General features: G+C 47.2%; 1 protein-coding gene across 5 annotated transcripts in view; it reads left to right on the top strand.

The window, feature by feature from the left end:
• CTIF (cap binding complex dependent translation initiation factor) overlaps window positions 1-25,603 on the top strand; it is a 325,604-nt gene that overhangs the window by 84,990 nt on the left and 215,011 nt on the right. For 4 of the 5 annotated variants that reach the window (XM_025211551.1, XM_014522921.2, XM_025211549.1 and 1 more), the window contains exon 3: window positions 9,165-9,248. The exons of the other annotated variant lie outside the window; for it this stretch is intronic. In XM_025211551.1, coding sequence (XP_025067336.1) covers window positions 9,165-9,248 — 84 coding nt within the window. The remainder of the gene's footprint in view (window positions 1-9,164; window positions 9,249-25,603) is intronic. 5 annotated transcript variants of the gene reach the window in all.

The following is a 25,603-nucleotide window of genomic DNA, read 5'->3' as shown; positions in this document are numbered from 1 at the left end:
CAGGAACAAACCTCCCTTTCTCGGGAAGAGTCAGAGTCAGCCTAAGATAGAGAAAATGAGCTCTGCCAGATGGTTTTCTCAGTCTCTATCTTGGTGCCAAAATGTGCTAAGCACTTACCTGACATCTCAGCTGTCAAATCTACTTTTAGAGAAGGCGGCTGGTCCGATAGTGAGCTGAGGACTGGTGAGCCTTAGGTTCAGATCCAGGCTCTGTCACTGGGTCCTTGTATGACCTTGGGCAAACACTTACCTGCCTCAGCTCCCCAGCCATAAAATTGCGATAGTAGCATTTTCCTGTTTCGGGGTGTGGAGGATACTTGTATTAAAGGCTGTGAGGAGCCCAGATATTATGACCACAGTGGCCACTTATATACGTCAGACAGTCTGAAGATGCAAGTCCCAGCTCTACAGATCTTACCCCCCAAGGAACGGTATTGCTGCCATTAGCTACTTGAACCTGGAGAGGAAATTAAGCAACTGAACATGCCGACGTTCAGATGAGCTTGGATCTGTAGGTTTGATTTGAGTCCATCTTTGTTGCTGTGGGAGGTTGTACAAGCCCCAGGCATGGAGCAGGGATTGCTGTGTGCTAGTTACTGTCCAAAAACAGGGAAGAAGGTTTCTTTGCCAGCAAGACTTTATTTTAAGTAAGCCTTAATAGGTAAAGGGCATTGTGGGCAGCTGGGAGCTGGTAGGTAAATGTGGGGATGGGATGCTGATGGGATGCTATAGTTACTCTGAGTGCTGCTACCTGCCTTCCAGTCCTCCCACAAATGCTCGGTCTATTGATGCTGGTCTCGGTGAACCTGTCAGCTTTTATTTTTCTAGCAACTTCCTCCAGCTCATTTTTAGCTTTTCTGCTCTGCCAGAGGCAGTGACAGCTCACAGCCGCAACCCAGACTGCTGCAGGCTTCAGGCGGGCTCTGATCAAAGGGCTCTCGTGATGCATTGCTGCACCTATGCATCCTGCCACCAGGCCATTGGGATGGCTGAGTCACCGTGTCTTCTGCCGTGTCCAGGAATGTGCTCCCTTCCTGTCCTGGTGGAGGCCGAGGAAATCTTAGCCGCATGCTGCATGCTGCTGTTTGGTTTGCAAACTGGCCGTGCAGGCACTGTCTGTGTTAGTAGGGAGGAGACAGCTCAGGGGATGAGCTGTACTATAAATTATAGTAAGCAGCACAGTGCTGTGATGCTCTCATAAGCTGAATGGTGTCCACACTCCTACTAAATAATAGTTCTCTCAACATCACAGTAATTTGCAGGGGCCGCGCCATGCCAGGAGGTGTGTGGATGTGGTGCTTCCTCATGTGGCCCCCAAATTGCGGCCCAGGCTTTAGGAGGTGCCTTGCCTGGATTGATTTGCAGACAAGGTGGGAGCGTTTTAGAAGCTTCCTGGCACCCAGTCACTGTAGTGGGGGTTTTTTGGAGCAGGGGTCTGGACTGAGAGATGGTCACTTGTGACTATGGTTTTACAGGGGGACACAGGTTACTTAGACTGCATCTTTCTGCTTTTGCACGGTGCCCATCACAAGGAAGGGCAGGAACCCAGCCAGTAATGCTAATAGAGCTGTGCCCAGGGGCTTGGGAAGAGGCAGCTGTTTTGCCAACAGGAGAAAACGGAGAGGTTGAGGCTAAAATAGTCCAAGGCGACGTGACCTGAAGAGCAAGAGATGTAGTTGGTTGTGTTCCTTCCTGGGGAAGGCAGGGTAGATTTGCACCTTGAGAAAGACCTTAAAGCCGTGGTTGTCAGCCTCATTAGGCTCAAGGCTCCCATCAGAAAACATTAGCTTTTAATCATTCCGTGATTATGGAATAATAATAGGGTAGTTCTTCTGTTGCAAAGAAATCAGAAAGAAGACAACAGGGCAATTTTCTTTCTTCCTGTTTTTGATACAGTTGATTCCTGTTTGTTATCTCTGGGTTTATCTTCTGAATCGTAGATAGGTGTTTGCACACCTAGGTGTGATAATAATCTGTGGCACCCTTAAAGGATCTCCTTGCACTACATGGTTGAGGAACACGGCTTTAAAGACAGCTCTAGAGAGGCTCTAGGAGATGCTGTCAGAGAAAATGAACAGAGAAAGCTTCATCTTAGGCCTGAAGTAGATGAGCATCGTGAACTTAAATTACATCGGGTGAGGCCTTGAAGCAAATCTCATCTCAAATCAGCAGAGGACAGTTCTGCTGATTCTCTCGTTCTTTCCCTCTGCCATGTTGCACTTGTCCCACTTCCTTCTGCGACAGTCTTGTCTGGAAAACCTATCCCAGGCATCCTGGCAGTTTGATCAAATGAGCTCTTATGTCCCCTTTTCAGTGAGATGGGTGTTTAAACTAGGACTATCCTGGCAAAAATGGGACTGTTTCTCTCTCAGACCCCCAAAATACACCCCCACCCCAACATGCTCAGTTGACACCAGAGCTCAGAGGCAGTTAAGCCTGACAGCAAGTGGGGCGTCCTATTTTGAGATGAGAGAAATATGGTCACCCTAAGCAATATGTAATAAGTACCAGAGGTGTATCTGAACAAAAGACCGGAGGCTTTAACAATGGATCGGATGCAGATTTCCTTGGCACAACAAGATTATTTTCCTGTGCCCAGAGGTTCAGTGCAAACCAGGTACAATTTTCTGCAGCGCATTTTATTTCCCAAAGGCTTTGGGCTAACTAGACCATACCAGCAGTAAGCGTAGGCGGTGTAATGTCTCACATGTACCATCTGTAGGTAGAGCAAGAGAGTGGGGCAACCAGTAAGCAGTAGCATAACTAGGGCAAATGGGACAGTGGTGGTAGGGATGGGTGCAGGGACTGCTGTGGCAGCCTCTTGGCATGCCACCTCCACTCTCTGGCAGGGGTCTTGCCCAAGACACAAAATTTGTTAGTTATGCCTCTGTGTATAAGGATTTGAGAGAATGATGCAGCCCTTGCAAGCAGCCTCCTGGGGCCCTGCGTCCAGTCTCCTGGGGTTGCCAGCAGTCATTTAATTTAGGATTCCCCAGAATTTCCACTTCGAAGCCCTGCAACTAGAAGGCACACATCAAGAATGCCTATACATGCCATAGGCAATGCAGGGGGGTGAGGCACTACCACTGCTCCTGTAGTGCAACAAAAAGAAAGTGGTCTGTTAATACATCCTAGGAAAATGATTGTGCTCCACCCTACAGAGGCAGGCAACCCCCCTTCCTCCTCCCGTGAGCCCATGCCCATCTGACCAATCTTTTTTGATTAGCAAGGAGTTAGGGGGCTGGGTGGAAGGCTGGTTTTGTTCAGATGCTGACAGCAGCCCTCTTAAAACTCTGGGTGCACAGCAAAATTGAAACTATCTCGGTGTCTGTACAAAGTCAGTGCGTGACTGAAAGCACGCTTCTTGGAAAGGAGGACTGGGTTTAAGCCTCGCGGAGTAGCTCAGTCTAGTTCAGGAATTTGAGTTTCCACTTTTTTGTCGACATTCAGGTTTTGGTTAAATTTTCTGATCACCTCTATTGTTCACTTGGAAAGGAATCTGCATCCATCTTTTCAGCTTGAGATGGAGATTGTTACTTAACATGTTAATTTAAGCAATTAGTGAACTGTTGTTTTTCTGCGAGCTGTAGGAGAGGTTTGATTCGCCGTTCTTGTGCCATGTTCAGGATGGTGGAATCCCATTGCTGTCTCTGTAATCATGCCAGCAAAAAAAAGTGTTAAAGGCAGAGGATTAATCACAAAATGGTTTGAATCTGACAGGCTCACGCTCATACTTTGAAAGAGAGAGATGTGGAAGAAAATCCCTTCAAGATGGAAAGGACCAGATCCTTTGGAGATGTAAATAGCATTGTTCAGCAGAGCTCCAGAGGTATACACTAGCTGAAGATCAGTTCTGTAGCTCTGAACCAACACAACAGTAGCAGTCCCTCAATGGGTTTAGAGAGAAAACAGTAAAAGAACATTTTTAAGACTAATTTGTGCAGAAAGGAGGTTTACAAAAAATGTAAATCAAAAGCCATAAAAAATGGGGAAAAAATATATCTGAAACCTGAACTATATCCAAACCATTATTTTTAACATATGGCTGGAGAACTTTTGTATTTGAAGTGATAAGACAGCACTTCATGTCAAACAGGCAAGCGCTGCTTTATTAAATGTGTCAAGTTCAACAATGCTTTGGAGTTGTGCACAAGTGAAGAACAGAAGTTTGATAGTCAGTCCAAGGCTTAGAAGAGATTTAATCCTGCTGGGAAATAATAATCTTATCTTCTGTCTTCCTTTAAAAAGAAGAAAAGAAAGAGAGAGAATGAATTTGATATTTGTTAAAGAGAAAAACCAATCCCGCGGAGGTGAAGGCCAGTGCCAGTATTATGCAAGTGACACACGCTTTGACCGGAGTATCTGTGGCTTGCAAATACTGTCCCTGCCTCTCCAAAGGGTCCTGGCAGAGCCGGCCGTAGGGGTGGGTAACACGCACGATGTCTCAGGGCACCGTGGCCAGGGTGGCACTAAACATGCACATGCACACGTGTGAGCTGCCTGTGCTCACAGCAGTGCTCTCCCCCCATCCCACCCCACCCCAGGCAGGTGCCCATCCCAGCCCCCCACCTCCTCCTCCCACCTCCAGCCATTGCTTAGGAGGAGCTGGGCCGGGCACATGTGGGATGGCACCTTCTTTAGTCCACCTGCTGTGCTCCCACGCCGTGATGACTGCCCCCTTGCCTGGCACACCGTGCTACTCTGCTGGACTGTGCCCCTGCCCGCCTCCCTGTGCCTCTACCTCCAGCAGCACCACTGACTTGGGGGCGGGGGTGGGGGGCACCAAAATACAAGGTCACCTAGGGCTCCATTTTCTCTAAGGTGAGCTCTGGATCCTGGCAGACTGCTTCCTGGTTTTGCATTAAGGTTTCAGACTGTGATGCCCGTTTCCACTGGTGACCTGATCAGGGTTTTAATTCTGTCCTGCACAGCCTAAGTTTTCAAAAGTCCCTGGTGATTGTAGCTGAATCAGTTATTGGGTGCCCATCTTTAAAAAGACCCTACTTTAATCTGACCCCAGTTTAAAGACTACTGAAGTTGGGAACCTCAAAACACTAGTCTGCATTTGAAAATTAAGAGCAAAATTCAGCTAGGGCCCTTATACTCCTCTACTTAGGTTTTTACAGTGCCTTAAAATCAGGGACCTGGCCCCAGGAGGGCAATTCAAAGAGACAGGGTTAGATGCCTGTAGAGACTTAAAAGTCACTGAAGCCCAGACACTATGGGGAGCTGCCTAGAGGTAACCAGAAGGAAACATCAAACCCAGGCTTATATCTAGGTTTTTTCAAACCACGGAGACATCCACCTGAATCTGGCTTGTAGATTCAGATGCGAGTGAGGAGCTGCGCCTTCTCAACACTCAAATGGGTGTCACGGATAGGTGAGGAAGAGGAAGTATCTTTGTGGGCATCTATACATGTGCTCTGGGGTGATGGCGGGGCTGCTTTAATTAGAGTGGCTCTGAGAGCAGCACCCACAGCGTCATGTGTATTCAGCATCCTACACTTCAGAATGGCAGCGGGGGCGCTTTAACTAAAGCTCATTTGATGAGCTTCAAAGAGCCCCTCCACCGTTTTGAAATGTGGGGACACTGATACATGTGACACGGAGGCTGCTGGCATGCACTAATTAGCACACTCCAGCAGACTCAATTAATTAGCATGTGTCGGAGCAGAACTCCATAACGTGTATAGGTGCCCTATGATCTTATTTCAATAGGACCCAACCTCGTCACCCTATCAAGAAGGTGGGTCCAAAAGGATAATATTTTCCCCTTTTTGTGTAGGGACGATTGGCATTTGCATATTGACCACTTTTTTTCCTCCTTGTTTTTTTAATTGTTTCTTATGAACAGATCCTTCTTAACCAAAAATGACCCAAACTAAGAAAACCTCACCTGGTTAATAAAACAGCTGTGCTGGTCGATGGCAAGTGTTTGTTAAGGCAGAAGCCAGAGTAGTATTGCATCTTATAAACTAGCTATGCCTAAGCTTTCATAAGTGTCTGTAACCCTAAGAGAAAGTGGCATGCTCTCTTTTTATGAGAGCTGCGGAAGGAAAGATGACCTGATGTTCAGGACCTGGATTGATATTATATTGAGCTTCAATTTTAGGCTCTGCAAATGACTGTCTGTAACTTTGGGTAAGTCTCTTAATTCATCTGGGCTTTGGTTTTCCTCAGGCACGATAACACTTGCCTACCTAGCTGAGGTGATGTAGGGAGACGTTACTACAGGGATGTCCTACTGGTAGCCCACGAGAGGTTAAGCTGTGGCCCTGGGCTCTTACCTGGTTACTGCTCCCTATCACTCCGATTGCAAGAATAATTGGAGTCTCTGGGCTTCCCTCCCTCCTCTGGCTTTTGCTGCCTGCCCCTGCCCCAGAGGGTGGGGCTGGGGGAGCTGAAGGTGAGCCTGGGGGTGTGTGGTGCCTTGGGCAGGGGGGCAGGCTCCTGCCTGGTGCATTAGGGATGTGGGTGAATGGTGCAGCCTTTACGGGGGGAGTGCAGTGCATGGGAGGTGGGCAGAGGTGGATCCTGAATTTGACAGAGCAGGGTGCAGGAACAGCAGCCCATGTCCCCCCTCACCGCCACCTTTTCTCTCCTCCCTCCAACATCTCCCCCTTCCCGCTGGTGCCGGCAGACCAGGCAGGGGGAGCCCCCGGGAACTTTTTAAAGTCCCCAAACCAGGTAAGAGTCCTGCCCTACTTCCCTCCCTGGTCTGAGTCATGCCCCCTCCACACTGCTTTTCCCCATCCTCCACCTGCCTCTGCTGCTTTCTCCAAAGTCCCAGGGGTGGGGAAGTGTCAGAGCTGCCACTGCCCACTCCAGCTGGGTGGTTCTGGGGCTGGGCTCGGTTGGGAAGGCTACAGGACAGCAGCAGCTGTGATGAGTGAGCACCTGCCCCTTCCCCTCCTAGGAGTGGGAGCAGGGAACAGAAGCCCCCTCCTCCAGCGCCGTGGCTGCTGTTACCGTCCCAGCTGAGCTCAGTCCCCAACCCCTGCAGCCTGCTCCCCCAGAGTCTCCTGCAGCATGGTCCAGCCATGCCACTGCACTCACTCAGAGGAGACGGCATCCAGGCACTATATGGCCTGGGGGGACCATGGCTCACCCTGGTGTGGCCTGCAGGCATGCAACCCCTGCTGGTGCTGCCTGTGGGGCATTTGGCCCCCAGGTGCTTAGAAGCTGGACAGACTTGCATTACGACATAGGACAGTGTTGGAGGAGGTTAGGAAGGGTAGATGTTACCTATTCGTTTTTATCACAAATCTCTTTGTAGTTCTCAGCATCCTGGAGCCGTGACAATAGAGGAAATTGAGTCAGGGTAAATTAGATTGACCTTCAGTACAGTCCCGCGCATCACTTGCAGCTGTGAACACAACAGAATAGCTTTCCTTCCAGGGCGGCTTGTCCCGGGTCAGTATATCGATATGGCAGTCCAGCAGAATGGCTTTAAATAGAGCAGGAAAAGGACTTCATAGAAGAGTTAAAGAAACAGAGCAGGAGAATGATGAGCACTTGAAGGAAGCACAGACAAGACTGCGGGCAGTTGTAACGTCATCTAGGTGTTGACTGAGAATTGCCATTGCAGGTCACTTTTGAAGTGGAAGTTGTTAATACTGACCCTCTTTCTGTTTTGGAGCCTTATTCACTTGGGCCCATAAGTGTACAAATTCATTTCTTTTTTTTTCAGCTGCTTGTAGGGAATTAATATATTATTTTCTTCCCTGTGCACTAGCGTCACTGACATTTGCATCAGACTGACTGATTCCAGAATAGCATTTATCAGCTAATCTCTTGTTGAAGCAAGCACAGGAGCTCAGATGGGACTGGGTAAAAGCTTTGTCTTGAGTGATTCCCCCCTCCCCTCCAGCACAAAAAAGGGTTTGGTCTAAATGAGGCTTTTTGTGACAGTTTTTCTTTTGCGTTCTGCAGCAAGCATTGTGCTTTCTTTGCAAATCTGAATGTTCAAAAACTGTAATGTTGTGCTTATAATACTATTCTGTGGGCATCTTGTGGGAGGTCAGAGTTGCTCAAGTCCCCGTTCTCCTCCAAGGGCTGAGCTCTGCAGCTGGACTGTATGTCTCATGAAGCACAGTGTTGAGACTCATTCTGTGATTGCCTTCTCTCATTGTATGAGACCCCACGACTGGTAATGGGAGACGAAACCTGGCCTATAACAGAACAGGTCACGAGGCACCTGGGCTACTGCTCAGAGCAAGTACTACCTTCGCATTTTCATATAGACATGATTTTACTTTTGTTGCTACGTTTTGCTGAAAATGCTTTTATTTATTTTTTTCCAATGGAAATTTTCCATGAAAGTGACTTTCTTTTTGTTTTTGGCAATTTTTTTGTGGGGAGGAGGGTTATTCTCCAGTCAAATCTGCTCACAGAGTGACAGCTCCTGGTCACATTGCAGCAGAATTGTGGTGGTCCAAAGCGAATTTCTCTAACCAAGGTGTCCAATGTTGGGGGAGCAGCAGCAATCATACAGTCCTCTGCACTGAGTTACAACTAAACCAAGCTTGGTATAGTGTGAGGCCTAAATGACAAACAGGGTGAGGTAAATGCATCCCTGGTATAACTCCATTTAAGTTCACTGAGAAAAAAACCCGCATATCACTGTAGTATAGCATCTCTTTAAACAGGCCTTATTCAGTCAGATTAAAAGTATCATCACTTTTCTGTAGCTGTGCTAGGAAAGCTTTTCTCTGGAATCTGTGCTAGGCCTATTGAATACAGCCACCGTGCCTTCTTCTTTCATTTCCTGCTGTTATTTGTGCATCTTGCCCCTTTATGCATTCAGGAGCCAGTATTTCAAAATTGTACCGAAATCCCTGAGCTTGACTCGTTCTTTAATTGTCAGCAAGAGGGTTCCACAGACTGCACAAAATATGAAAAGAAACCGTGACTTGGAAGGGGATGTGGAGGTGACGTGTTTGACTAGCTCTGTTTTATTAGGCGACTAGAATAAAAGCAACACATGAGTAGGTGCTACTGTGCATTTAGTCCCTCTTGTAAAACACCCACAGACATGTACAGCAGAGCGTTCCCTGGGCTGCCAAGAACAGCTCGATCGCGTTTTCCTCTGTGCAAGGCTTTGACTCAGCAGTTTTCCCAACCCAGCTATTATTTTACACAATACTTTTCTATCCCTTTTACAGTGGACAGCGGATTGTAGTGAGCAGCTAGATGGCAGCTGTTCCCCATCCAGAGGGAAGGGCTCCTTGGCTAATGAACGCAATCAGGTAGGAGACGTGCTTGGCTCTTCCTGTCAGAGCTCTTGCTTTTTTACTTTGCCGTTCAGACCCACCGAGTCTTCGTGTTTTCCGCATTTCCTCAGTGACCCCATAGCTAAGGAGGGGTAACAGGAGAACAGGAAAATCAAGACAGCTTGGACAAATAGCTTTCAGGTTATATCAATGTAAATAGGAGGTCAAGACACTAGCACCTTTAACCATTAAAGCCATTAAACTCTACGCACATACTGGCACTCTGCTACTCACTGGGCATATCTACATGTGCTTAATGCGCAGCAATAAGCTCCAGAGCTAATTGGCGCCGGGTGCACGTCTGCACGGGCACCCGAGACTGCGGCACATTGAGCTGGGGTGGAGCAGCCCTGGCTGGCAGGTGACCCTGGGGGTCAGTGTGCCAGCCTGGAGCTGCTCACCCTGGCTCAATGTGCTGCAGAGGGGCTGGCTGGGGCACGAGGGTGCTTCAGTGCGGGGCTAGCCAGCAGGCAGGTCCCAAACTGAAGCACCCTTATGCCGCAACCAGCCAGGGCAGCATCTACACTTGCACTATTGAAGAGTAAAAAACTCTACAGCAGGATAGTACTTGTATTTACAAGCACTATCTTGCTGCAGAATAAATTAACTTACTCCAGCTTAATAGGGGTACATGTGTAGATGCTGAGACATTTACTGTGCGGCTAATTAGTCTACTGCACAGTAAATGTCTTGCATAGATAAACCCAGTCAATGCTTATTTGTATTACTAGACCTTGAAATGAAGCTTTTCTAGGCTTCCAGTGCTCTGAACCCTGTAAGTCAGAGATGGAAAAGACCCCTTCAGGCCCTTAGCCCATCATGCTAGTAGTGGAAGAGAATGAAGTGTGATCCAAGGAAAGTGGGCTTATCTCTTTGCACTCTGGATGAGTTCCAGTTAAGCATCTGGGCAGATGCTGTCATGGGAGACCTTGTCCTCTAGCCACCTGGTATGAATAGTCTGTCACTGAAAGCAACTCCTTCCTATTGAACACCATCATTGACAATGGAAATCCTTCTCCTTCTGAGGACTGCTCACTTTCAATTGAAGTTCATTTCTTTCTAGTAAAAGGAAGTTGGCATATAGGGTGCAATTTATTCCTGAAGAGCTTTTAATGAAATCCTTCCTTTTGAATAATTTGCAGTGTCAAAGTCTGGTTGTGTATATGAACCACACCTGGGATAAGGGCTGGGTTTGAATTACACTCCTACTCCTGTGGGGGGTTGCAGCAGTGGCAGATGAAAGTCAGAAGGAGCCGCCATCACCACCACCTGAGCTGCTTAGAAAGGCTCAGAGCAGGCTCGTGGCTCTCGTCTCTTATGGGGGGGCTCAGCCCCCCTGAGCTCCCCTCTAATTCAAACCCTGCATAACAGAGTTGTGCATAGTTGTGTTTGACAGCAGGTGCTTGCTATGATATGTGCTGCTGTGCGTTGCTCATAAGTATGAGTAAAATGTCCAGGTGCATGAGGTATGGTGGAGAGGGTACATCACAAACCAAGGAGCATGTGTGGTAAAGTAGAAGCAGTGGTGAGAGCCAAGTGCTGGGCGAATGTAGCATCTGTGTATCGGGAACAGAAAGATGAACTTGGGCGTTACCATGCACAGGAGGTGTGCGTAATAAACTCTCTATCTCGGATGCATTTCCATTGCCTTTCCAAGGGCAGCTGTGTCACATCCTGTTACATCTGGTGTAGTGCACTTGGAGCATCTGCACTGTACTCTCCGTTGCAGTCCTCCCTAGCATGGTCCTTGTTGGTGGTGTTGCCTCTGATTTGTCTTCCTCGTTATGTAGGAAGTTAAAAGACTGAGGTAGCAGGAGAGCTAAATAACTTGGAAGTGGCTCCAGAGACAGCATCCTATAGGGTTCCTACTGAACCAGCCCGCTGGAGCAGATTGGTGCACCAAGGGAAGGAGCCATGAATGCTGTTCCCCACTGTCAGGTCCTTCCAGACGCCACTTGCCAACCACAGAGCTGCACAGCTGGTTGTCTCAAAAGCATGAGATCCATTGTGGGGCTGACTGCTTTACATACCATGGGGTATAAAATGAGCTAGAAAGGTGATATAGGAAGATTTTAATCAACAAAAAAGAGAGGCTGCTTGTTGCTAGTGCTCTCCAGACTGTGCTGTGTAGGGCACTGCCTGGATGCCAACCGGAGCTGGATTCAAGGAGCTGCTAACCAAACTGCATCCATCAGGCTCAGAGGATAGAAAACAGATCTCCAGCTGGGAAATTACTATGCAACAGAAAGGTCTGGATATCTGGGAAAGGGGACTGAGAACATAAGAAGCATGCAAATGGTGGGAAAAGCCTGCTAAGCACATGTCTACATTGCCTCTCTGCTGATCCCAGGTGCATCACATCAAGCAGTGGTTCCCAGTTAAGGTGCCAGGGTGCCGAGGGGTCCTTTGAAGTGTGCAGCAAAGAGCGAGGCAATAAGAGAGATGTCAGGATTGCCAGCTCACTCTCATCCCTGCCTGGCAGTTTCCCCCACCTCCACTACCTGGCCCCTCTGCAAGAAGATAAGCACTGTAATAAATAAGTTAGTTATTGAAAAAGGGTGCCCTTATATTTGCAGAAGTTATGGAGGCATGCACTGAGTTTATTGCAGGGTGCCTTGTATTGAAAAAGGTTGAGAAATACTGACCTAGAATCATGCCCTACCCATGTGGGGCAACTCCAGGTGCACCAAATCCTCTAAAATGAGGCCAGGCCATTGTTTTGGAGCAGCCCTAAGCCATGTCATTGAACTCACTTTGGGGCAGGGAGCCTGAGAGCAGCTCTGAGCATGCTCCCAGTGGTCTCCACAGCCACTTCATTGCCTTGTTGCTGGCACTCCACGGGCACGGGAGGGAAGCGAGGGGTGAGGTATGCATCTCGGTAATCATCCTGAGCTCGCCATGGAGGCAGTGTATGTAGGCCTTTAGTTGAATTATGTGCAGAGGAAGGAGGAAAGCTTGTGGGGGTGGAATGAATAGCAAGGTGCATAGTAAGAGAGATCTCCTTGCAGGCAGTTTCAGTCATTGTCACTTCAATTGGGCACAGCCACCAGCAGGGAAGGGAGGCAGTCAAATCGACTGCGTGTGGGAGATGCCCAGGAGACGGTCTCCCTGGTAGGTGCAGTCTGTACTGCAAAAAAGTCGGAGAAACCCTGCTGCAGGCAGGGAACCTGTGTTCAGGACGCTGTCAGGTGCTGCCTGGAGGTTCAGCCTTTATTGCCCCATTCTTTCCTAGTCCCGTCACTGCTGGCTGCCAAACAGGGTCTTCTGCATATGGCCTGTTCTCTGCGCACACAGCGTGCAAGCTCTCCAGCAGGCCTGCCGACCTGTTCACCCCCAGGGGGGAAAGGTGGATTTTCTACATTTTGGTGCATAACATTTGTATGATTGAGCTCTGCCCAGTCAAAATCTGGAACTTAATTTGGAACTGATTTAGCCTGGGAAAAGAAATGAAAAAGAAAAAAATACTTTGGTGATGACCACATTCACACTCCCCCCTGGGTTGCTCCTTGGCCTTTTGGCTAGGAGAAAGTGAGACTAGGGGGCTTCTGAACCCTAAAGCCTCTGGGCTTGCACATAGGATGCCTGCCATGAACTTGCAGAGGATCCAAAGCCCAAGACTGATGGGTTTGGATAGGAAGATACTTGCCCAGTGGCAGAGCCACGCATGCAGACTTGAACACCTGAGCTCTGCTCAGTCGAAATCTGGAACTCGCCTGCTGGGCTTTCCCGATAGGGTTCAGGACTGATTTGGCCCTTGAAACAAAATTTAAAAAACCCCAAACCCTGGTGGTGAGGTGCATTTCAGAAAAGAAACAAGCACAGGAAAGCAGCAAAGATGAGGGCCAGCGAGCTTATAGCAGCAGACATACTGCGGAGAAGCTCAGCTGTAGACGCTTATTAAAGCCTCCGAAGGTGGCAAGCACAATGGTGGATACACTATACGGTAGCTTTGATCCGCAGCCTCCTGGCCACTGTGAAATATTCAGCAGCGGTTCCTTGATAAGAATTTTTCCCCCCTCCCGTCTTGCCTGAATCTCTGAATTCCGAGGCTGCTTGGAATTCAGATTCGGCTCTGGCTGTTTTCACTAAGCCGGCTCGGCCTGCTCGGGGTATGAACAGGATAGCGTTTTCTCGCCGAAGGATGTCACAGACTAGCCTCCTGAGCCTGAAGCAGACAAACAGTGAGGCTTGTCGGGCTCAGCTGATGTGCTGCAGGTCTGTGGGTGGATTTGTAATGCAGAGAGGAGGAGGTCAAGCATAAGCAATGGGTTTCTTTCTCGAATCAGCGCAGCGCTGACATCTTTCATCTGCCATGTGTTTTGGTGCGGTCGTGGGTGGGGGTGGTGATGCACCTTTTTGATCTCTTCCCAGAGGGATCTGGCTTGTAGAAACAAACAGCGTTCATGTGTGTCCAAGCTGCCCTTTCTGATCTGCTTTCATTGCATTTGAGTTCTCTCCCAGACAGCATCCGAGCTAATCATGATCCCTCTCCGCTTTCAGCTTGTTTTAATGAGTGGCGATTTTTCCTTGGCACCTAACAGGGAATTGCTAGCTATTGTTCTTTCTCAGTCCCCTCTTTATTACTGATTAGTGCTGCAGCCCTGCTGAAGAACATGCGGCTCCATTTATTGTTGTGGACTGTTGACTTTTACCGGTAACTAAATAGTTTAAAAAGATACGTTGTGGAAGGGTGTTTGGCTTTTCATGTAAAACATCTCATCATTATTGGTGCTGCCACAGAAGCGTGTTTGTTGCTCACAAAAACCAGCGCTGAACAAGATTTGGGATTTTGGATTTTTTTCAAAGATGTTGAGGTTTCTGTTCCCTGAAAGGGGTGGAGGGGCATTTTTTTCAATATTTGTTGAATTTTTTATTTTGACAGAAACATGGTTTTTTTGGCAAGCCAGTTTGAATGACACATTTTGGACTAGTTGTAGTTGTGATGGAAACAGGTGTTTTTAAGTAGCTGCGTTATCTTGTGCTGTGGTCTTGTTCGACGTCTGCAGGCTAACACATTTCCGACCTCGTGGATGTTGTCCAGGAGATGCTCAAGGAAAAGCCAGAGAGGTGGAGGATGGGTGTATCCCATGCAGAGTGGTTTTCTTTGATCTAGTAGTAATCTGAAGGGTCAAATGAATCAGATAGGAACCTAGCAGACTCTTTGAAAGTGCCTAAGCAAGTTAGGTATCTAGTTTCCTGACAGTCACAAGGAGCACCAGCCAACATCCATAGGTGCTTCAAATACCTTTGAAAATCTGACCTCCAGTACCTCCAGGCAGTGATCACAGCACAGAAGTTGATATCTAGATCTTTTAATTAAATATTTTTTGTGTTCCAGGTCAAATTAGCCAAATCCGTTCCAAATCGTATTGATTGAGCAGAACTGAATCATTCCAAAACCCGTATTGATCGAGCAGGTGGAACTCAATCCTTCTAAACACCAGGCATGGCTGGAACCGGCAAGCATCCTCCATCCCGACCCATCCCCCTGGGACTTCAGATACTCCCAAATCCATTGGCAGGCATCCTACGTTTAGGGCCAAGCCTGGAGATCTTGGGGTTCGGATGCCCCGATATACACAGGCATGAATGTCCCCTGCTGTGCCTCCTTCTCTTAGTCTTTACCAAGTAGTTACTTGTGTGTGAGGGTATAGGTTGTAGCCGTGTTGGTCTAGGGACAAGGGCAGACAAGGTTCTTTGGGTAAATCCAGTATCTTTTACTAGACCAATTCAAGTAGTTGGAAAAATGTTCCAACTATTTTAGTTGGTCTAATAAAAGATGTCGGATTTACCCAAAGAAACTTGCCTTGTGTGTGAGGAATTCTGGACTGGATCTGCTATGCTCGCCTCTCCCGCTCACAGGGAGCAAGGAAGTAGCCTCAAACTCTTTGCATTTAGGGTCTTTGGAGATCTCTGGGGGCATTTTCCAAGTTAACCCTTCATGCACTGGCCAGATCCCAAACAGATCAATACATTCTGCTTACCTCAAATTTCTCCCTCCAGCTTCAGTTTGATACAGCATTCGCTTCCTGTCTTAACTTAGCTGTGTTTTATTACTCACCCCTGCTAAACGGGCACTGAAAGTAAGTTGTGGGCTACAGGATGCTCTGAAAGAGTCCTTGAGCGCACTCCGAGCCTCTGGGGTGAAGGACACTGCATCACCAGATCTGAGGATAAGATACTTTGGGTAGATAAGAATGAGGGACATTGCAAGAATTGAATCACCTCAATAATTTTCCACTTGGGCAAAGAAATGTTAAAAAAGCCTAGTGGGAAGCTTATGCAAAACGCTTTTATTTGCAATTCCCCTGGCGAGGACTGTTGCAAGCACAAAGGTCTTTGATGTATTTCTGAGAGAAATTCATTAAGTATAAAGGCTTTTGGTGCTATGTGGATTAAAAAATTCGGCAGGGATGTTCATACAGAAAGGGACAGGCAACAGCTGCTCGGGAGGTGCAGTGTTGTATGAAGCATCGTTAGCAAAATAAAATAAAATAAAGTAGCATTTCCCCATTTCTTCAAGTTAAATGAGATGAGCCTTTTTGCTTGGGATGCAAAAAAAACCAAAAACCTTTGCTTTTCTATAGTCACTACCGGGTGTAATTCATCTTGAGGTTAGGACTGTAAGCACAAGGGGGAGGGAGCGCTGTCTTTTTCTAGCTGGTTTTTTTTTCATTCCCAGCACAGTGGAGGCTTGTTGTGTGATGAGTGCATCTGTATTCCAGAGGAAATCACTTCCTCAGGAGTGGTGAAACAATGAGTGAGTAAAACACATCATCTTGAAAGAGTGCCAATAAAAATGCTATCTCTTGTCATCCTGTAGTGTACTCTGAATTGCACAGTTGCACGGGGAAAAATACCTTAGAGGAATTATTGGGAGTTCAGTCTGATTCAAAGATGGTATCGTTTTTCATTTCCCTCTACCTGGAGAAGCAGACCATGCTAATACCACGGAGGGGAGGGGAGAAATCTCATGATTTTGGGGGGCTTGCCTCATTATTTTTGAATAGTTGTGACTGGCAATGCCATTGCTGTGGTTTTATATTCTGTTTCAGGTCTAGAGACAGGCGTTGTAGGTGTCTGGTAGTGTCATGCTTTAGGGTTTTTGCAGTTTACCCATAGGGGCCAGGAAGGACTTTATCCCCCTTGTAAATGCCCAGACTGGGCATTTTGCATTTCTCTCCAGTGTTGGGTACCACCCTTTTCCTAGGCTCTTATGTCTGGGTAATAACCCAAATATTTCCATGCTGGTTCAGTAGCAGAACATAGGCACTGCCCTTATCTCCCCTGCTTTTACCTACAGCAGGTTTTAGGGCATTTATGGGGTTTCAGGTATTGTGCCTTGTATTGGTGAGGGTCTGAAGTGGCAATTTTGGGAATTCCTTGGGAAATTGGTTGCTTGTGAATACAGGGGTCTGAGATTCCAGAAAGCCTATTCCAGTCCAGTGTTCATTAAAAAAAATCCTCCATCCTCCAGTAGCAGAAAGTAGATGGTAGGAGAAAGATTGGCATGGTATTCAACTTGTGGACCCATTGCAAAGGCCTGAGCCTTGGACCAGTGTGACTTTTTGAGGGCAACTTTGCATTTAGAGGAAAAAAGGGGAATGTTTTTGTTGGAGGCAGACTTGAAAAATGAATTTGGGATCTGGTCCCAAAGTTAGACTGTTAGGATTATTCTCAGCAGAGATGAATTCGTGCAACAGAGTACAAGTGAAGCAGTCCAAGGTGTTTTATAAACACACTTGTCTCAAGGCTATTGCTGTCACATATCCTATTGTCATGTATCCATACTCTTATATAACCTCAACCATCACCCCCGTCCTAGACACTAATCCTGCTCTTGGACAGGGTTTATGGTGCTGGGTTTCTGGGCAGAGAATCTGGTTATGGACCCTGCGTCTGCCAGTCATCTTGGAGACCTGTAATCTAGTTTCCTAGGCCATTTGTAGACAACACTTCAAAGGGGGTTAAATGCCTTTTGCACCGCTTTAATGGCATTGCTGTTTGCACATTCGGCGGCGTATTGCACATTAATGGCAGCTGCTGTAGGACATTCAGCGGCGTAATGCACCTTAAATGACTTGGGGCGCTGCAAAGTAAAACACCTCCGAGGCGTTTTAGTTTTCTACTCTACAGCCGCGGAGGGAAGCACCGGGCTCCATGCGGCTTGGTGACCGTGCAGGCATCTTGGCGGCAGCCCGGGAAGGCAGGCTCCACAGAAGGAGGAAAAAGAAGTGGTAAGCCTGATCTCCCCCTCCCCTCCGAGCCTGCCTAAGCTGCGTGGGGGCCCAGTGCTTCCCTCTGCGGCTGCGGTGCCCCCCGGGACCGCCCAGGCTGAGTGCCTGCGGGTGGGCGCTGCCTGGGGGGATCCACCGCTGTCATGGAGGAAAGCACCAACCCCCACCCCCTGCAGCCCAGGGATCTCTCCTCCCACTGGCATAGCCTCTCCACTAGTTGTCAGATGCTCCAGATTTCACAGAAGTTAGGGGCCCACTACTTTACTGATTTCCCCTTTGTGGACAGCACGACAGTGCAAGAGAGTAACACAGACACTCCAAAGGGATTCCTAAATCTACCCACGCTGGCGCTCTACTAGAAAACAGGAGAGACTTCGAAATCTTTACAAATAACCATAAATAACCTTGGGCAAATCCCTGTCTTCACTGCCCTCATTGTACTGGAGTTTTGCTCCATCCTTTAAGAATCCCAAGACCTTCCTCTCCTCCTACCCGGTCTTATCTTAGTGCACTGGATGATCAGAAAGAGCTACTCAGAGCAGTCTTGGACATCACATAACTTTTTAGTCTCCTTAGTCATACAACTCTCCTGCTCAGTCCTGAAATCCCCTACAAGTATGGCAAGGCCCCTCTCCTGGTGATTCATTGTTTGGTTGAAGACCACGGAAAGTCTAGACTGGAAAAAAAAAAGACTTTGTGCTGCTTGACTAACTTTTTTATCAAAGCTATTGTACTGCCAGGGCAAAATTTGTCCATGCCAGTGCCATTTTAATGTCCGCAGCTTCCAGGCCAGATGCGAGGTGTGCCATGGTTCCTGTGAACACATGGTTCATTTTAATACCTGCTGAGGTGTATTGATGCCGCTGGTTCAAAATCTATCACAATTCATACATTTTGCACAATGCAACTTTCTTCTAAACTGCCGCACAGAAATATGAGTTTGTGGGGTTTTGGGGGAGCAGGTACTCATTTCTATTCTGCTTCATCTGAGCTATGAGGAATGCCTCAGTAATAGACTCATAGATCGCAAAGATGGGAAAGAACTGATGTGTGCTCAGACATCCAGTGCCTTGCCAAGGTAGGGTTGCTTCTCATAGTCTATTTTCCTTTATTTCTGAAGTGACAAGTAAAAGAGCTGACAAATTGCAGTGCCTTTCTGGCAACTCCTATTTGATCAAATTGCTGTGAGATTTTTCCTTGAGAAAGCAGCATTGGGTGAAATGTAATGAACCCAGGTCTAAATTATAGAGAGAAAAAAGGAAAAGGCTCCCTTTATCTTTATGCCTGTTACTTCACATCAGGACTGGTACTGCCTTAATATGAGTGACTCAAGTCTGGCTGCATAATTAAATCAAGACCCTTCTGACAGCTCGGCCTTATGATAAACTTCTCGAGACCACTGTAGTCTTCTGCCTACTGGCTTAAACTCATTGACATAAGCAGATGTTGTACAATGCTCAAATCCTTGGCTTCCAGCATCAGCTTTAAGGCTGTGAGTGGGCTGTATTTACAGAGGGAACAGCAATATTTCCTCACTATGAGATTTAATTCATTCCTAAATTCCAGTTAGAAAGGCTGTTTCTGCTAAAATGTCATGTCCTTGAGATTTCTTACATTTTGATTCTTACACTTTTTCCCCCGATGCAGTTAAAAGTAAAAAGGGAAGACAGCCCCTGATGCCTTGCCTACAGAGAGCAAATGGAGCTTCTACCTCTGCTTTAGAGTGGGGGGAAACTGAGGCACGCTGAAACCAAGTGTCTTGCCCAAGGTCACACAGCAAGTCAATATGAAAGCCAAGACATGAGCCAGACTGTGTGTTACCATAAGCACTAACTATTGTTCCCTTTATGAACTGAATGGAAGTTGACTCACATGGCCTAATAGATGGGATCAGTTGTCCAGAAAAGCCTGCGTGGCTTTGACTACGTGAAACAGCATCACCTATTGAAAAGAAAATACCAGTAATCAGGTATGTTGCTTTACTTGTTTCCTGATTGGCATGTTGTCCTCAGCTGCCTCAGGACAAGACGCACAGCAACACTGATCATATATTTATAAGTCATCTTTCAACCCAAAGCATTTAACAGACTTAAAATACTCTCAGAGAAATTGTATATACAGTGATTTATACAGGGCAGGGTTGCCAACTCAAGATTTTTTAATTATTTTTCTCTTTTTTTTTTTAATAACAATCTGCAAACTTTTTACTGATAGCAAAACTTTTTTACTGATGTGGTTTACATGACCCTCCTGCCAGCCCCTGGACAACCATAACAAAGACCAGTTTAACACCAACCAAATTAAAAAAAAAAAAAAAAGTCGATAAAAAATTATCTTGGATTGGCAACCATGCTCGTTTGCAGCAATGATTTTACAACATGCTGCCCCCACCATAGGGGTCTCCTATTCACCCCCACACCCTGATTATACTGACTGCACTGCTCACCATGCTTCCTGTCCCCCAGCCTTACTCTTGCTGGTCCTACTGCCCTGTCCTGGCACGGCCTCCCACCAAACACCTCTCCTTATCTTCTGACACTGCAGCTCCATCCTGGCCTCACTACCCTCTTCCCATCCTGCCCGGGGCTGCATGGCCCTACCGATCTGCAAGTGAGCAGTGTTACAGACAGGTGATGGGATGTAGCAGCAGCACAGGGCTGGGGTAGGGGGCTGCAGAGGGCCTGCGTGCCCAGGGGACGGTGGGACACGCCACAGGCCAGATGGTGTCTGGGCCAAGCAGGACAGAGGGGCCCTCTGTGCACAAAGTCCCTTTGCGGGCCATACTGAATCAATGTCGCACACATGCAGTGGGGCCAACCTAGTCACCTGGATGGAAATACAGATACATAAGAGATCTAGATGGCTTAGCTGTATTTAGGGCATTTATGTTGGGTGAAGCAGAAAGTTTTGTGACTTAATAAATGCCACTTAGATGTCTTAGTGGCAAAGCAGAATTTCTGCAACTGGTCAGACATTGGTGTGACTTATCCCAAAGTCTGGTTAATGTTCGTCTGGGATGAATGAACTTGAGATTCCTCACAGCAGGATAGGCCCTGCATTGCATCCGTTAATGCCAAAATAGTTATACCTAGTTATGTCCATCTCTGACTATTACAATGTAATCTCCCTGCCCGCATGTGCCCAACATATGTATTTCTGGGCAGGTGAAGGCTGATCTTTGTTTTCAGTGTTCCCATTCTTGTCTGCACCCCAGATCCCGCCACTAGAGCTGTACTAGTGAAAATAGTGCAGCACATATTGGCAGAAGAGGTTTTTCTGTCAGCATGTGATACCACTTCCCTGAACGATGCGAGTGAAGTAAGCAGAAGCCATCTTCTGCTAGCAGAGTTATGTTCACCCCAGGGATTTGCTGGCCTACATACTTAGGCTAGGGGATATGATCTTTTCACAACCCGAGCAGACAGCTAAATCAGCAAAACTTTGTGTTGCGGAGTCAGGCTTCCAGCCGCCTTGGGAATGCAGGAGCTTGGCTTCCTAGGGATCCCTGGTTTCAGGTTTTGTCAGTGGGAGTTGGAATTAGGTTAATAGATGTTCATGGGCTGCAACAAAAATGAGTTGACTTCAGGGCAAGTGTGAATTAGAGGGAAGCGGCTCGTGCCAGGAAGGAACAAACTGGCTTTTAATTGTGTCTGCAGCACACAGTGCTTGGCACGCAGATAAATACAATGGGCGATGTTCCTCTCGAGGGCTCTCAGTTTTCTGTCCTTTCTAAACACTGAATTATTTATCCTGAATTCTAAGAAGCTTTCCTGGTCTTGTTTTCTCAAAAGTTTTTTTCCAGGCATGGAAGATTTCTTGGTCTTCTCTGAGTCACAGAACGATTTAAAATCTGCTTGATCATTCTCCTAATAACTTTGAAAGGCCTTTCCTTCTTCCTGGGAGTGGACTTGTGGAAAGGTCCACAGCTCTTCATCATGCTGCTGCCTGCCTAAGGAGGGAAGAGGCAGAGCCACAGCTCATGGCTTGTGGAGGAGAAATCTGGAGGAGGAAGCATAGGGTAAGCCCCAGAACAGAGTTGTAGTACTGGCTCTGTCTGACTCCTGCGTGTGGCTTCAGGCCTCGCATTTAATCTTTGTTAGTTTAGTTTCCTTGTCTGTGAATTGAGGCACCCTGATACTGTGGTGACTTGCACAGTAAAAAGCAGAGGCGTAAAGGCAGAAGTTGCTATCTCCTGAAGGGGTTAGAATAGCAGCTCTCTGCTTGGCGTTGTACTGAACTTTTTACCGAGGGTCTCAGCGTAACAGGCTTTCTCCAGGGGATTTTTGGGAGTCAAGGGTGGATTCTGTCCCTCTCCGACCCCAGCTCTGTCTGCAATAGCTCCAGGGATTGACGCTTCAGTAGGCACCTTTTCGATAGTCACATCTGTGCTTTTCTCCGTCCTTCCCAAGTTCCTACTTCTTTGTGTGGGGTGTGCAGAAAGCATCAGTGAAGGATGGACCTGGGCCATGCAGAGGTTGCAGCTTCCCTGCCTCTTCCTTTGGGCCCCCTTTGCAGAAGAACAGCACAAGTTCCCTGCAGGCTGCAGTAGGACCAGGATTTTCATGCCTGCTGGGCTCTGTGTTTTCCCCTCTGAGCTTTCAGCTCTGGCCATGTATTTCACACATAGACGGGAGAGATCCTGGTTGGCATTTATAGGTAGGCAGCCTTCTGTGCTATCAGTTTTTGCTCTGCTTATCCCTTATCTCCACCTTTCCTCTAGACAGTTCTGAGATACACAGCAGGCGGTAACACCTCTAATCTGTCTAATGAAGTGCTAATAGCACAGCAGGGATGGTGTGATTTCTTTTGGTGCAGCATTCTTAAGTGATGCCTTATGGTTTAAAATACCATATTTACTTGAATACAAGACAGGTGTCCTCCCTCCCCCCCCAACCCACATGGGTGAAGAAGCCCCTCACCTTATATTTGCATATAAGGAAACCTCCATAAATATCGTTTAACATGAAACTACCGCCAAAAGCAGCATGTGCTCATTAATGGAAACCAACTACTGTATAAAATTGATTAAATGCAGCCAACACTGAGCATGACTATAAAACACATCACCCATATTAGACAAACATACTGATTTCTTTTTTATTATTATTAAATTTTGTTTCCAGGGCCAAATCAGTTCCGAATTAAGTTCCAAGTTTTGACTGAGCAGAGCTCAGTCATTCAAGTCTGTGTGGCGCTACCACTGGCAAGTATCCTATGCCCCAGACTCATCAGTCTAGGGCTTTAGATACTCCCAAATTCATGGCAGCCATCCTATGTGCAAGCCCCAAGCCCAGAGGTCTTGGAGTTCAGATGTCCCCTAGTCTCACTTGTCTCTAGGCAAAAGGCCAAAGGAGCAAGCTAGGGGGAAAGCTTGAAGGCAGACCCCATCACCATAAAATTTTGTAGCAAAGATCATTGCATTTGGAGGCATTTGTAGACTCTCTCAAGGGTCAGCCTACCTGCAGTGCGAGGGACAGGCCTTCACCCTCTAACTACGCTCGAGTCAATTCAAGGCTGAGAAGATGGTATCTCCCTTGCCAAGGGATGGGGACCATTTTTGTGAGTGACCCTTAAAAATTGAGCGGGCGTTCCCTCCACAGGGAACTGGAATGGGGCCTGGAGGCAGTGCAATTCCAGGCTGGCACCAGAAGGGCCATAGCAAGCCCCAACACCCTCCCCTGGGTGCCAAAAATGCTACTTTTGATTTTAGCCAAAAAGGCAGAGATGCTGATGGGAACATACCACAAGGCAGTACCCATTGCACTCAGTCCCCCTCAGCACCAAATCTTTTTTAAGTCATGGTGAGCCACTACATTGAATACATTTTTACTTCCTCTTCATTCCCACAGCGGAGCCTTTGGCTTTGGACTGATGGCATGCATAATTTTACTATATACACACGTAGGTATAGAAGTGCCACTTAAAAGTGTGTTTTATGGAGTACCTGTGCTAAAACTTGCAGCAGTTTCAAAAGAGGCAAACCACATCAATTCTGGATGGGCTAAGTGTATGGGTACCTGTAGTAATTTCACTGTATGCAAGTAAGGAAGGCGGGAAGGAGCTGCAGGGGAAAGAAGTTGGGGGCAGGCAAGATTTATTTTCCCTGCAGTAGCAGTGGGAGCGAGGCAAATTCAGGGCAAATCTCCAATAATTGTATTCTATACCTGGAAAATTATATCAAATTTTTACAGTTTACATATATATACACTAATTATTGAGGGATCATCTTATCAGGGTCCTCATACATTCAAGTAAATACAGTATCTATGTCTGTTTTTTCAAAGCTTCATTAACATTATGAAATGAATCAGAACCAGGTCCCGGTCTTTTCCCCTCAGATAAATGGTTCAAAACTTACTGCCCTGGGCAAATTCCTAGAGGACTTTCCTCTTCCTGGACATAACTTTGGGTTTAGAGTATTATTGAACTGCTACCTCCTCTGCCATATGCTCTAACAATACTGGAGATCCTCGCATTATTTGTGGCCAGACAAAGCTGTCGCTATCTACCTGTGCCCAATGTGGGGATTCCTACAAACAGATAGTAATGTACAATCAGTTAAATTCTCCCCACAAAAATATAAGTGTTCTGTGTCCTTGTTGCTGTTCTGTAAAATGAGTAAATTAATTTTTATCAGCTATCAGTGGAACAGACTGTGGTCACCAGTATTAAAACCCCTGCCTCTATCATGCAGGGTCCTGGAGGATACCTTGGCCTGAGTGAAAATAGGAGGCTGCTATTCACTGGAACAAGCCACTAGTCAGAGGCTTTGACCTTCTCACATCTCTTTCTCTGTCTCTTTCTATCTCTTTTCCTCTCTTTCTCTCTCTTTCTCTCTCCATACCTAAATTGCAGTATGTGGGTAGGCTAGCAGAAAAGCGAACACCTGGCAACATTAATGCCATGATTCTGGATATTGGCAGCCCTTCTCTAATGCCTTTTTTGTCTCTTTTATGCCTTATCTCTTTCTTCAGGATCAGAGCCATACCTGCTGAAGAGCAGCAGCAGCAGTTCACTCCTAACCTGATCCACTTCAGCTGGTATATCAGGCCAGGCATGCAATGTTTCTCCTGCCACTGGTTATCCTGCAGCTATCAGCTGTGGGGAGGACACTGTGGGCAGGAGAGTGAGTACTTGTCTGCCAGACCGAATTCCTGGTGGACATCTCACTACTTGGCTCACCTGCTGTGATTGGATTTGAGTACACCTACCCTCTGCCCTTCCCGCTGTCCGATAGGATCTGGACGGTTTTCAGCAGAAACCGACAGCTTCTTTGCTTTGCGCTCTGGTGATGGCCAGGATGGCAGTTGTCATATTAGGGCTCTGAGGGGGCAGGGTGATGAAAGGTTGGAGGAACCAAGTATGTACAGTCTGAAGAAAAGAAGATTGGGGGAGACATGAGAACAGGTTTATACTATTTGAAAGACTGCCAAAATAAAAATTGAGAAAATTATGCTCCCTTGCTGCATGGGGCTTCCTCAGAGTAAGAGCAATCAGGCAGTGGAGCAAGCTGCCTAGGCGAGATGAAGAGTCTGCTTCACTGGAGGTTTCCAAGAGGCTGGAGAGGCATCCGTCCGGGATGGCTTAGGAACAGGAGATCCTGCGTGGATGCAGGGGGTTAGATCAGATGACCCTGGAGGTCCCTTTTAATCCTGTGATTCTCCTAAATACTTCTGGGATTTCCACTTCTCCCCTTCTGTATAGCAAAACCAGATAGGGATTCAGATCAGAGCACAGATTTCATTGCTTCTTCCTCAGCGCCGCCTCCTGTTGGGAACCCCAGCTGCTTGCATTTCCCTCTGCTTCTCTACACAGATTCCTGCATAAGTGACTTATTTGGCAGAAAGGAGAGACTAAAAGGGCATTTATACACGTGCTCCGGGAGTGTGAGTTGGGGAGGCACTTTAATTACAGCAGATCCAAGAGCCGCTCTAATTAAAGTGCCTGCAGCATCTCATGTATCAGCATCCCCACACTGAAAAATGGTGGCGGCGGTGTTTTAACCAAAACTTGTTCATAGATTCATAGATGCTAGGGTCGGAAGGGACCTCAATAGGTCATCGAGTCCGACCCCCTGCATAGGCAGGAAAGAGT

This window comes from Alligator sinensis, unplaced genomic scaffold (genome assembly GCF_000455745.1).
Source record: "Alligator sinensis unplaced genomic scaffold, ASM45574v1 scaffold1204_1, whole genome shotgun sequence".
Taxonomy (NCBI): domain Eukaryota; kingdom Metazoa; phylum Chordata; order Crocodylia; family Alligatoridae; genus Alligator; species Alligator sinensis.
The sequence above is the reverse complement of the archived record's forward strand: the minus strand, read 5'-3'. Positions and strand labels throughout refer to the sequence as shown.